This window comes from Procambarus clarkii, chromosome 33 (genome assembly GCF_040958095.1).
Source record: "Procambarus clarkii isolate CNS0578487 chromosome 33, FALCON_Pclarkii_2.0, whole genome shotgun sequence".
Classification (NCBI taxonomy): domain Eukaryota; kingdom Metazoa; phylum Arthropoda; class Malacostraca; order Decapoda; family Cambaridae; genus Procambarus; species Procambarus clarkii.
Genome location: NC_091182.1, coordinates 37,706,279 through 37,718,374, shown reverse-complemented (window position 1 = coordinate 37,718,374; position 12,096 = coordinate 37,706,279). Strand labels below are relative to the sequence as shown.

General features: G+C 52.4%; 1 protein-coding gene across 1 annotated transcript; it reads right to left on the bottom strand.

Moving 5' to 3' along the window:
• Positions 1-7,012: 7,012 nt before the first annotated feature.
• Positions 7,013-8,446, bottom strand: LOC138370808 (keratin-associated protein 16-1-like). Its single transcript, XM_069335412.1, has one exon. It carries the CDS (start codon positions 8,444-8,446, stop codon positions 7,013-7,015), a length of 1,434 nt encoding a protein of 477 aa, XP_069191513.1.
• Positions 8,447-12,096: the final 3,650 nt, after the last annotated feature.

Below are 12,096 nucleotides of genomic sequence, written 5' to 3'. Positions count from 1 at the left end.
TTGCACATGTGAGTCATTCTCACCCTCCGTCACGCTGTCACACTGACACACTTTCTCGTGTTCACCTGGGACCCTGTGTGTTCACCTGGGACCCTGTGTGTTCACCTGGGACCCTGTGTGTTCACCTGGGACCCTGTGTGTTCACCCGGGGCCCTGTGTGTTCACCTGGGACCCTGTGTGTTCACCTGGGACCCTGTGTGTTCACCTGGGACCCCTGTGTGTTCACCTGGGACCCCTGTGTGTTCACCTGGGACCCTGTGTGTTCACCTGGGACCCTGTGTGTTCACATGGGACCCTGTGTGTTCACATGGACCCTGTGTATTCACCGGGGACCCTGTGTGTTCACCTGGGACCCCTGTGTGTTCACCTGGGACCCTGTGTGTTCACCTGGGACCCCTGTGTGTTCACCTGGGACCCTGTGTGTTCACCGGGGACCCTGTGTGTTCACCTGGGACCCTGTGTGTTCACCCGGGCCCTGTGTGTTCACCTGGGACCCTGTGTGTTCACCTGGGACCCTGTGTGTTCACCTGGGACCCTGTGTGTTCACCTGGGACCCTGTGTGTTCACATGGGACCCTGTGTGTTCACCTGGGACCCTGTGTGTTCACATGGGACCCTGTGTGTTCACATGGGACCCTGTGTGTTCACCTGGGACCCTGTGTGTTCACCTGGGACCCTGTGTGTTCACATGGGACCCTGTGTGTTCACATGGGACCCTGTGTGTTCACCTGGGACCCTGTGCGTTCACCGGGGACCCTGTGTGTTCACCTGGGACCCCTGTGTGTTCACCTGGGACCCTGTGTGTTCACCTGGGACCCTGTGTGTTCACCTGGGACCCTTGTGTGTTCACCTGGGACCCCTGTGTGTTCACCTGGGACCCTGTGTGTTCACCTGGGACCCCTGTGTGTTCACCTGGGACCCCTGTGTGTTCACCTGGGACCCCTGTGTGTTCACCTGGGACCCCTGTGTGTTCACCTGGGACCCTGTGTGTTCACCGGGGACCCTGTGTGTTCACCTGGGACCCTGTGTGTTCACCTGGGACCCCTGTGTGTTCACCTGGGACCCCTGTGTGTTCACCTGGGACCCCTGTGTGTTCACCTGGGACCCTGTGTGTTCACCTGGGACCCTGTGTGTTCACCTGGGACCCTGTGTGTTCACCTGGGACCCTGTGTGTTCATCTGGGACCCTGTGTGTTCACCCGGGACCCTGTGGGTTCATTTGGGACCCTGTGTGTTCACCCGGGACCCTGTGTGTTCACCTGGGACCCCTGTGTGTTCACCTGGGACCCTGTGTGTTCACCTGGGACCCTGTGTGTTCACCAGGGACCCTGTATGTTCACCAGGGACCCTGTGTGTTCACCTGGGAGCCTGTGTGTTCACCTGGGACCCTGTATGTTCACCAGGGACCCTGTGTGTTCACCTGGGACCCTGTGTGTTCACCTGGGACCCTGTATGTTCACCAGGGACCCTGTGTGTTCACCTGGGACCCTGTGTGTTCCCCTGGGACCCTGTATGTTCACCAGGGACCCTGTGTGTTCACCTGGGACCCTGTGTGTTCACCTGGGACCCTGTATGTTCACCAGGGACCCTGTGTGTTCACCTGGGAGCCTGTGTGTTCACCTGGGAGCCTGTGTGTTCACCTGGGACCCTGTATGTTCACCAGGGACCCTGTGTGTTCACCTGGGACCCCTGTGTGCTCACCTGGGACCCTGTGTGTTCACCTGGGACCCTGTATGTTCACCATTGACCCTGTGTGTTCACCTGGGAGCCTGTGTGTTCACCTGGGACCCTGTATGTTCACCAGGGAGCCTGTGTGTTCACCTGGGACCCTGTGTGTTCACCTGGGAGCCTGTGTGTTCACCTGGGACCCCTGTGTGTTCACCTGGGAGCCACAGCGGTGGAATGTCAATTATCAGAAGGCAGAACACAGTACCAGGAATATTTTCAGGGATAGATGTGTGACTGACGGCTGTGGCGAGGAGGTCCACCTTCTTAGAGATGGTCTCTGAGTCATACTTGTGACCTGCGTAGTGCCTTGGGCTTCACTGTCAAGCAGAGGGAAGCATTTGCGTCTCGACTTACGAAACCTATAGATCTTCCTTTGGTCATGGCGGTTTAATCAGTTATAGGCCTGGGTGTCATTCTCGACCCAAGGTAATTAGTGTTAAACACATCTACGTATAACTCCATGACCTCAAACTGTTTAATAAATACAAACTCAGCTGCGATGATTATGGAAATGATGTACAGGTTTCGTCAGGGAATGCGTAGATGTCTTACGAATCCTAGAACAGCTGGGCATTTAACACAAAACACGAACTGGGGGCCAGTTCTCGGGATGGCGTGTATAATGTATGAGGCAAGTTGTAGAATGCAGCAGCTGCGTCTTGTTGTTGTATGAGGACAACTACGTCCGCATTAACTAACACTAAGCCAAGCTGACAATAACATACGCTGGCTATCAGGACCATTAAGACAACATAATGTCGCTGAAGGAGTCGTTTAGAGTGAGCCTCGAGGGACAGTGTGTGTGGAAGACGCCAACCAGTGACTCACGTCTGGTGGAATGTCTTAAGTTCTTATATAGATCTTCATGATATTCAGAAATATTGATCATGCAAGTAATATGTCTGTCAGCAGACAGGTTCTGCACACCGTGCTTCAGAGTCTGACAACATGGCATTGGATCATGAAACGGATTTCACTATCTTCACATTATTATTGTATATATACATTTACATCATGGTAGTCTATGGCTGTCTCCCATGCACTCTGACCCAGGTGAAGGAAGTTCATCCAGACTTAGCTTATGTTACTCATTTATCTGACTGTTTAACCCGTCTGGCTATATAGCATTATATAGCCATACTTTACAGGGTTACGGGGACTAAATAGAAGGTGGGATAGGTGGGACGAAGGGAAGAAACGGTGCCCAACCTCTTGCAACATCGGGATTCGAACATTTGTAGCAATTTTTGGCTCAGTAACTACATCCGATAGTTTGCTTGTTGAATGTTAAATAGTTCGCACACATCCACCAATGAGGGCGCACCACTACGTCTTGTCAACACAACTACCTGACCCTATTTAACCATAAAACCTGACGTTGTTGTTTTAGATTCAGCTACTCAGAACAAAAAGTTCCAAGTAGCACGGGCTATGGTGAGCCCGTAAGTGGAGGCTCCTTGGAGTCATTATCTGTATCAATACCTGATACTAGAGATCAGTGGATGGATGGGGTCTTCATGATGGTTTTCACCCCCAGGAGGACTGGCTGTACCAGTTATGAAGCTGGTGGGTTAGTGTAGACTTCTAGGTCTTCCATTTTTTTCTTTGCCTGAGACTTTGGCTGAGCCGAGCTGTCGTTGTCGTTATGTGAGGTGGCCTCCATGAGGAGGTCTTGTGCCGAGTAGGTGTCGTATTTGTGGTGTGGCGGTGGAGCTCCTGCTAAGATTTCCTCGTCTGAGGAGTCCATAGGTGGTGTTTTCGTCTTTCGCCTTGCAGCCTGTGGTAGACTCAAGTGTCGTGGACTGGTGGTAGACGGTATGTCAGCAGTTATGGTGGTGCTGTTAGCATTTGTAGACAGCACATCTGCAAGCGCGGCTGCTGAGATGGTGATGGTAGGAGTGTTGGGAGCTGGAGAGGGAAATACCTCTGTTTGTGCCGCCCGGGTCATAGATGGTTCTGGAGTCTATGTTGACATCGACCTCGTGGTCGTCCTGGTGGTAGCCGGAGTGGTAGTGGAGGCATTGAGACTTGCGCCAGGAGCTATGATGGGGTCCAGGCCATTGGCAAGGTATAATGTGTTCAGTTCACTGACAAAAAAGTGGCTGTCTGGTCCGGCAAGCCTCTCCGCTAGTCAAATAAGACCAGGAATAATGCCTACGTGATGCAGGGGGCTGTGAAGGAGCCTGTGAGGCCTTGGGTCCCCATTGTTAAGGCTCGGATGCCTGGTGGAAGGAGCCACTCTTTGGTAAGAGTGGAAAGTCTTCTGGTCGGTTGGTGGGAACTGAGGTAAAGGGTTGAACGCCTGGGGCTCTGGTCGCGGCGGTAGAAAGATTGTTTCTCTTGGCTTCTACCTGATTCTTAATGTTTTCCTGTCTGCGGGGGCAGCGGTAGGAAACTGTGGGGTGATTGCCATCACAGAGGAAGCAGCGATGGGTGGTCGCCTTGCATATGGAGTAGTGATGGTCCAGTGCGCACAGGCTGCACCTCTGGACAGGGAGCTGACACTTGTTGGTGGGGTGGGAGAGCTCGTAGCACTTGAAGCACTGCTGGATCTCATGGTTTCGTTCCATTTTTTACTTGGTGGGGTTGTATTTGTAAGCCGAAGCCGTAGAAACCTTGTCTGGCAGCCTGGGTGGCCGCAGCTTTGGTGGTGAAAGTAATCTTCATTGATGATTTGTCGGTGCTGCTGAACTCTAGGTTGAATACACTCAGTTTCGGATTTTCGTCCTCGGTATTGTCCAATGATCTTACTGATAGGATGTAGTTGGTGCTCACCTCAGGTCATTAAGACCTGAGGAAGGTCATAGCTTATATAGAGCCTCAGCTCCTGACGACTAGGTTAAATAAAGACTGTAAAAGTCACTCACGCTATGATCATCTGTTTTCCTTATTTTTTTATTTTATACTTTTATACATGCAAAAGCATGTACTGAACAAGGAAAATGAACGGAAAGGAAATGTTCAAGGAAATGAACAATGACAAGGAAAAACAAAAAACAAGAAAACAAATCAACAATAAAAGTACAAAGTAAGAAAACAATAAGCCCCAAATCAAACCTAACACAAACACACGACTAACACAGGACATAAGTACATGACAACACATACACACAGAAAGACAATACACAAGGCAGTCCGAAACGGACATCAAATCCCCCACACGATACAGGCAATACATAGAAATACATATTTACAATAAACCAAAAGCCTGAAGGGCCTACAATATATATACATGAAATGAAAAGGTCTAAACATACTTGTCTGGAAATATCAGCCCTAGAATACCTTATACAATACGCCTCCCATACCACCCAGTCATACCGGGTAAGGCGACCGTCCGGCGCGGAATAGGGCTCCGCATAAAGTCCGGAATATCACCAATGAAACTTTGCACCCACACAGGCGGCAGGTTCACGGGGCCCAGCGGAACACCGGCCCCCCAACATGGGGCTTGACCCCACGGCAGCCACCGTGACACGGTGCTCTTCAACAAACCCGATTGTGGTGCCGGCTTTGTTGCATTATACCTAGCCAATGGCCTGGACCCCCAATGGGGGTCCAGGCCATTGGCTAGTCGATGTCAACACAGGTCGATGTCAACACAGACTCCAGAACCACCCATGACCCCCGACACCACATGGGATAAACGCGCAAGAGGCTGCGGAACAGGGGCCGAAGCTGCAGGGGGCGGTAACTCACTTTGCCGCTGCACATCGGACTGCGGGCATGGGGCACAGAGAACCCCGGCGCATATCATTTTTTGAGGACCACCACTTGGTCACGGGCATCACCAGATACCGCAGGAGGGGGCACCACCTCCCATTTCGGGAAGCCCACAGCAGGGGGAACACAGGGAGCAGCTCAGAACCCCCAACACCTTCGCCTGCGTCTTCCGCATGGACCTCCGCCGCCACCACTACCGCCGCATCTGCAACAACATCACCAAGTACCGCCACCTTGCCGTCAGTAGACAACTTGCAAACTCACCCACCATCCGCCCAGCACGGCATTTCGCCGAGTCCAAACCAGGCGAAGAACGCCTCGAGTGCTTAGGATCTGGTTATAGATCCATCGGAAATCTCCACAGCCACAGAATACGAGACCCGGGAGATGCAGGAAGATCCGAACCCTGGCACGCCGCATGACCTCAGCGGCAGCGCATGACATCAGGGGGGTTGGACCAGGCATGGCAGGAGGCCGTGACTCCCCACTCCACCGGCACAGCAGGTAAAGGCGACGGGCACGCAGAGACAAAAGCTCCACGAGCACAGAGCAGAATAGACGCAGCAAGAGGAAGCAGAGGAAGGGGCTCCACACCCGCGCCGATAGCACGATCAGCAGCCTTAGAGCCACACATCCGATAACGGTACATCATCCTGGCGCCCGACCCCCACCAAGAGCAGCTGCCCCATCCGACACACGGAGAGGCACAGCATCCACAGACACGCCCACAGCCACACCCTCCGAAGCCTCTTTAACAGCTAGCAGAGGAAAATCCTCCTTCAGAATAAGTCCCTCTCTCCAGGACGCCCGCAGAGCACCCAGCAGCCAGGTGGCCCCAACATCCCACAACGAAAACATATCTGGGGCTGCCAGGCATAGTATACACCGATGTAGAACTTCATGGGCTTGACAGAAGACGGGATGTCCGAACCGAAGCTGCATTTTCAAGGGTGCGGATGCCATTTTGAACGCCCCGTAAACGACCGGACGAAATGACATTCATCCGTACACGCACAACTTTCCCAAATGCTCCCGAAGTACCTCGCAGTAACACCTTCGGGAATCTTTAGGAGCGCTAGAACACTGACATACGTTGAAACGCCACTGCTGTCAGAGACAAAAACTGACCCAGCGGCCCCCAGCAATTGGAATGTCCGACCTTCAAACTGGACACGAAACACCCAGTTATCCCTTCCTCTTCAGCAGCCAACTTTACCACCGCTCGATGGGTAGTTAACAGCTCCACCCCACACACGACAGCACATCCAGACCCAGCACATCACACAGCGTCAAGCTCACTGTAGGTAGTCCACCTTGCCGGAAAACTCCAGTCCAACAGACTGAGCCCGCAACACAGTGGTAATGGGGCCCCCAATCACACAAAGCCGCAGCCAACCACCACGTCAACAAGAAGCTGCTAGTTGGGCACACCAGCAACTGGCGAGAGCAGAACGGGACGATCTCCCCCTCTGGTGGCAGACACTGGAATCCTCATCTCTTTTCCTAATGGAGAGCCATGAGTAGGGGTCACAGTATGAGTGGGGTTGGCCACACCACTCATACTCACACACCACCGGCATACTCACACACCGCCGGCATACTCATCAGTGCTGGAGACCCCGAGGTATATAAACAGTGACACGGCAGCTGGCTGACACGACAGCGGGCTGACACGGCAGCGGGCTGACACGGCAGCGGGCTGACACGGCAGCTGGCTGACACGGCAGCGGGCTGACACGGCAGCGGGCTGACACGGCAGCGGGCTGACACGGCAGCGGGCTGACACGGCAGCGGGCTGACACGACAGCGGGCTGACACGGCAGCGGGCTGACACGGCAGCGGGCTGACACGGCAGCGGGCTGACACGGCAGCGGGCTGACACGGCAGCTGGCTGACACGGCAGCTGGCTGACACGGCAGCGGGCTGACACGGCAGCTGGCTGACACGGCAGCTGGCTGACACGGCAGCGGGCTGACACGGCAGCTGGCTGACACGGCAGCGGGCTGACACGGCAGCTGGCTGGACACGGCAGCGGGTGACACGGCAGCGGGCTGACACGGCAGCGGGCTGACACGGCAGCGGGCTGACACGGCAGCTGGCTGACACGACAGCGGGGTTGACACGGCAGCGGGCTGACACGGCAGCGGGCTGACACGGCAGCTGGCTGACACGGCAGCTGGCTGACACGGCAGCGGGCTGACACGGCAGCGGGCTGACACGGCAGCTGGCTGACACGGCAGCGGGCTGACACGGCAGCGGGCTGACACGCAGCGGGCTGACACGCAGCGGGCTGACACGGCAGCGGGCTGACACGGCAGCTGGCTGACACGGCAGCGGCGGTGACACGGACAGCGGGGTGACACGACAGCGGGCTGACACGGCAGCGGCTGGAACGGGCGCGGGCTGACACGGCAGCGTGGCTGACACGGCAGCGGGCTGACACGGCAGCGGGCTGACACGGCAGCTGGGCTGACACGGCAGAGCTGGCTGACACGGCAGCGGGCTGACACGCAGCGGGCTGACACGCAGCGGGCTGACCACCGGCAGCGGGCTGACACGGCAGCGGGCTGACACGGCAGCGGGCTGACACGGCAGCGGGCTGGACACGACAGCGGGCTGACACGGCAGCGGGCTGACACGGCAGCTGGCTGACACGGCAGCGGGCTGACACGGCAGCTGGCTGACACGGCAGCGGGGTGACACGGCAGCTGGCTGACACGGCAGCGGGCTGACACGGCAGCGGGCTGACACGGCAGCTGGCTGACACGGCAGCGGGCTGACACGGCAGCGGGCTGACACGGCAGCGGGCTGACACGGCAGCGGGGTGACACGACAGCGGGCTGACACGGCAGCGGGCTGACACGGCAGCGGGCTGACACGGCAGCTGGCTGACACGACAGCTGGCTGACATAGTGCGGTGTTTTTATAACTTTGTCGACGTTCAGAATGTTTCGACAGCTGATCTTGAGGTTGTGGAATGTATTTTTTATACGACATTCCGCCGGGATAACTGCCAGTACCAGTATGTTAGTGGGCCTGACTCGACGGCGTCTACACCACCTTTCATCTATTACCTTTTGTCCTATTTTCTCTCTATTAGAGAGGCCGTCCTCGCCCACTTTGGCAATTTCCCCTCTGTGAAGTGTTGTGATCATATCCTCTCTAGTCCTTTAACAATGATTCAGATCCCTTAATGTTGTTTAGTTCTCGTAACTCACCTCCGTGCCATCCCAAATCCTTATCCTGGCCTCTTCTTAATGCTGTATAGTCGTAACAGCTTGGCGGTTTCTCCTGATAATTCCTTCTCGTAACTCCTTTACAAACTATGAGAAAATCTTTGGAGTAGGACTGAGATAGAACCTGCGTCCTGGGTGGCCCCAGACACGCGTGTTATCCCTGGTCCCAAGTGTTATCCCTGCTCCCAAGTGTTATCCCTGGTCCCAAGATGTTCTCAGAGATATCACGTTATTGCCAAATGATTGTGTAAACTCTTCATGAATGCTCTCATGTTTGACGAGGTGCGTGTTCTCTTATTGGCCTTATATAGGCTGTGAATATTGTCTTGAAAAACGTACTTTAGTATTTATTTCTATGATCTTATCCCTCCAAGGCGACTCAACCTCTGGAACCGAGGTTTCAACTGCAAATCAGACATTGTTTTCAGAGAGCGTGTCTCTCATGTCACTGTGTGAGAAAGAAATTTTTATGTTTTACCTTCCAAGAAGATGCGGCCTACCCATTCCTGTTCTGTCATAGTTTAGTGATCTTGATAAAAAACAAAACTCTTTCAAGTTTATCCTCTCCAGGAGCTCCAATATTCACCCCATGACTACTTACTCTTGTTTAGCGCAGGGTAAACACGTCCCTGCCACTGGTCAAGAATTCAGTGCCTCCTGGCAGACCTATTTCTTAATAAAAGAGGAACTATGATTGTTTTTTTTTTCATATTTCCAGTCTCCTTTGTTGTGTTGAAGATCTTGATCAACGACTTCCAAGTACTGATGTTGGCTCCTTCAGCAGGCATGCGTGTGTGAATAAGTCTGGCTCTGATGCCTTCATTGCGTCTAGTTCTTTCTGGCGGAATTATACCTGTTCTTTAGTCCACCATAACACTCCCAACCACTTGGGCTGGACGGTAGAGCGACGGGTTCGTTTCTTGCAGGTCGGCGTTCAATACCCGACCGTCAAGGTGGATGGCCAACATTCCTTCCCCCGTCCCTTCCCAGAGCTATATAGTCGTAATGGCTTAATGCTTTCTCCTGATAATTCCCTCCCTCCTCTCTAACGGTGAGTCCGTCCAAGTCAAGTCCATTACTTTTTATTTCTTCGTGACTTCGAGGGAAAGTCCAACTAAATATTGACGTCAAGTGAATACGTCGTCGTTGTGAAGATGCGTGACGCATAGCAGTCAGACCTGGCACCCTTGACGTCACCTGGTCCGACCCGTGTACTGTGTGACCTCATTCACCTGCTGCCTCAACATGGGTCACTACTGTGACCTCATTCACCTGCTGCCTCAACATGGGTCACTACTGTGACCTCATTCACCTGCTGCCTCAACGTGGGTCACTACTGTGACCTCATTCACCTGCTGCCTCAACATGGGTCACTACTGTGACCTCATTCACCTGCTGCTTCAACATGGGTCACTACTGTGACCTCATTCACCTGCTGCCTCAACGTGGGTCACTACTGTGACCTCATTCACCTGCTGCCTCAACATGGGTCACTACTGTGACCTCATTCACCCGCTGCCTCAACATGGGTCACTACTGTGACCTCATTCACCTGCTGCTTCAACATGGGTCACTACTGTGACCTCATTCACCCGCTGCCTCAACATGGGTCACTACTGTGACCTCATTCACCTGCTGCCTCAACATGGGTCACTACTGTGACCTCACTCACCTGCTGCCTCACCATTGATGCACTACTGGGACCTCTGCTCACTGATAACTTGTTAATAGTGACTGTGAGAGGGATTGACTCAGCTGTTTGTGAGGAATGACTGTCAGGAAGCCCCAGAGTGTACAGCCCGATTTGATGTTTCAGCCAGTTAGCGGAGAGAAGACTGACAGCGTTAAAGAGGTTCTCTTAGAATAGAATGCAAGAAGGCAAATAGGTTTAAACCTAGCAAATGATTGCTTCCAATTTCGTCGTCAGCAGCGCAGTCACACCTTGGACCACTCAAGAGGCAACGGGACGCAATCACCCAAATCAGTGAAACTTAGTGAAATCTGGTGACATTATACCGTGGAGTTTTATCACAGAACCCAAGATATGTTCTCCACGGCACGATCTCCCGCACTACATCACTGAATGCCCAGTTATTAAACCTTTCAGACCAGTTGGCATGAGGTACCTGGAGCTCTGCAATTACTTTATTCACTCTCGTATTTTTGAAGATATCCTTATAGTGTACCCAAAATTTGCCAGAGCCGGCTACTAAACATATGGCCCTGTATGACTAACCATCCTGCGAGATGGGGACTTGTATTACCACTGCTACCTTATTCAATCTTGCGTTGATGATATCCTCAAAATGCATCCGGAGTTTGCCAGTGCAGACTGCTTATCACATGCCTCTGTATGACTAACCATCCTGAGTGATGGGGATTTTTTAGCATCACCTAGTTAGCTTTTTTTGACACACTGTACTCCATTTCATATAGTCTAGGGTAGCTGCGCTAATGCAGATGTACCTCATGTATTAATAAAAAAAAATGTTCTCCAGGTTCAGGAGCCGCGGAAGAGCGTCCGCACTCCAGGTCAGCCAGAAAGGAAGTGACGACGAGTAAGGGTGCTGCCTCGCGAGGTTGACAATTCGTGCACTCAGGCCCGACGATAGCAGCTCGTGATTCGTTTAGGATTTGGAATTGAAAAGTTGATCAGCATAGCCTAAAACGTTTGGGATATTTTGTGTATGTTTTCCTTATGAGAATATTACTAGAGCTATAAAGCAGGACAATTACGGAGATGGAATGGATGGAACTGTGAGGGGAAAGCGCCAAACCATTACGACTGTATAGCAATTACAGAGACAAAGAAATTATATATTAATTAAAGAGGTAAGGTTGATTAGTCTTATAATTTGGATGAATGTATTTAATTTATATATTTTCATGTCCTGGGTCATTAAGCTGCCAATTTATTCTCGTCAAGGTTTAAATGTATTCATGTGTAGGCAACAGAAACATTGGTTGACAGGCGAGGGATTGATTACAATAGCGAGTAATCCGATCAATATTGTTGCTTTTGATTAATGTGATGTGACGAATGTGATTTGATTAATTACAAACTTATTATCGATACGTCCTGGAATATATATATATCACGTGTTGATGACATTCATTACTCATAACCAGTGTCTAAGGATTAATGATAATATGGTCGTGTGCAATAATGATTAACTACTAAACATTTCAAAGAGTGTTGAGATGAACTGTGAACCACAGCCTCAGTGATTATATATTATACATATATTTTATTATTGAGAAAATCCGTAGAAGCCGTCATGAGGGATTCGAACTTACGCACTGGGAGTTCCCCATGCAGGTACACGCCCCAGCCACCTAGGCCAGCGACATGGTTATCTGCGGCGTGTGTCAGGAAATTGCCCAGCGCCTAGGTTCGAATCCTTGCGGAAT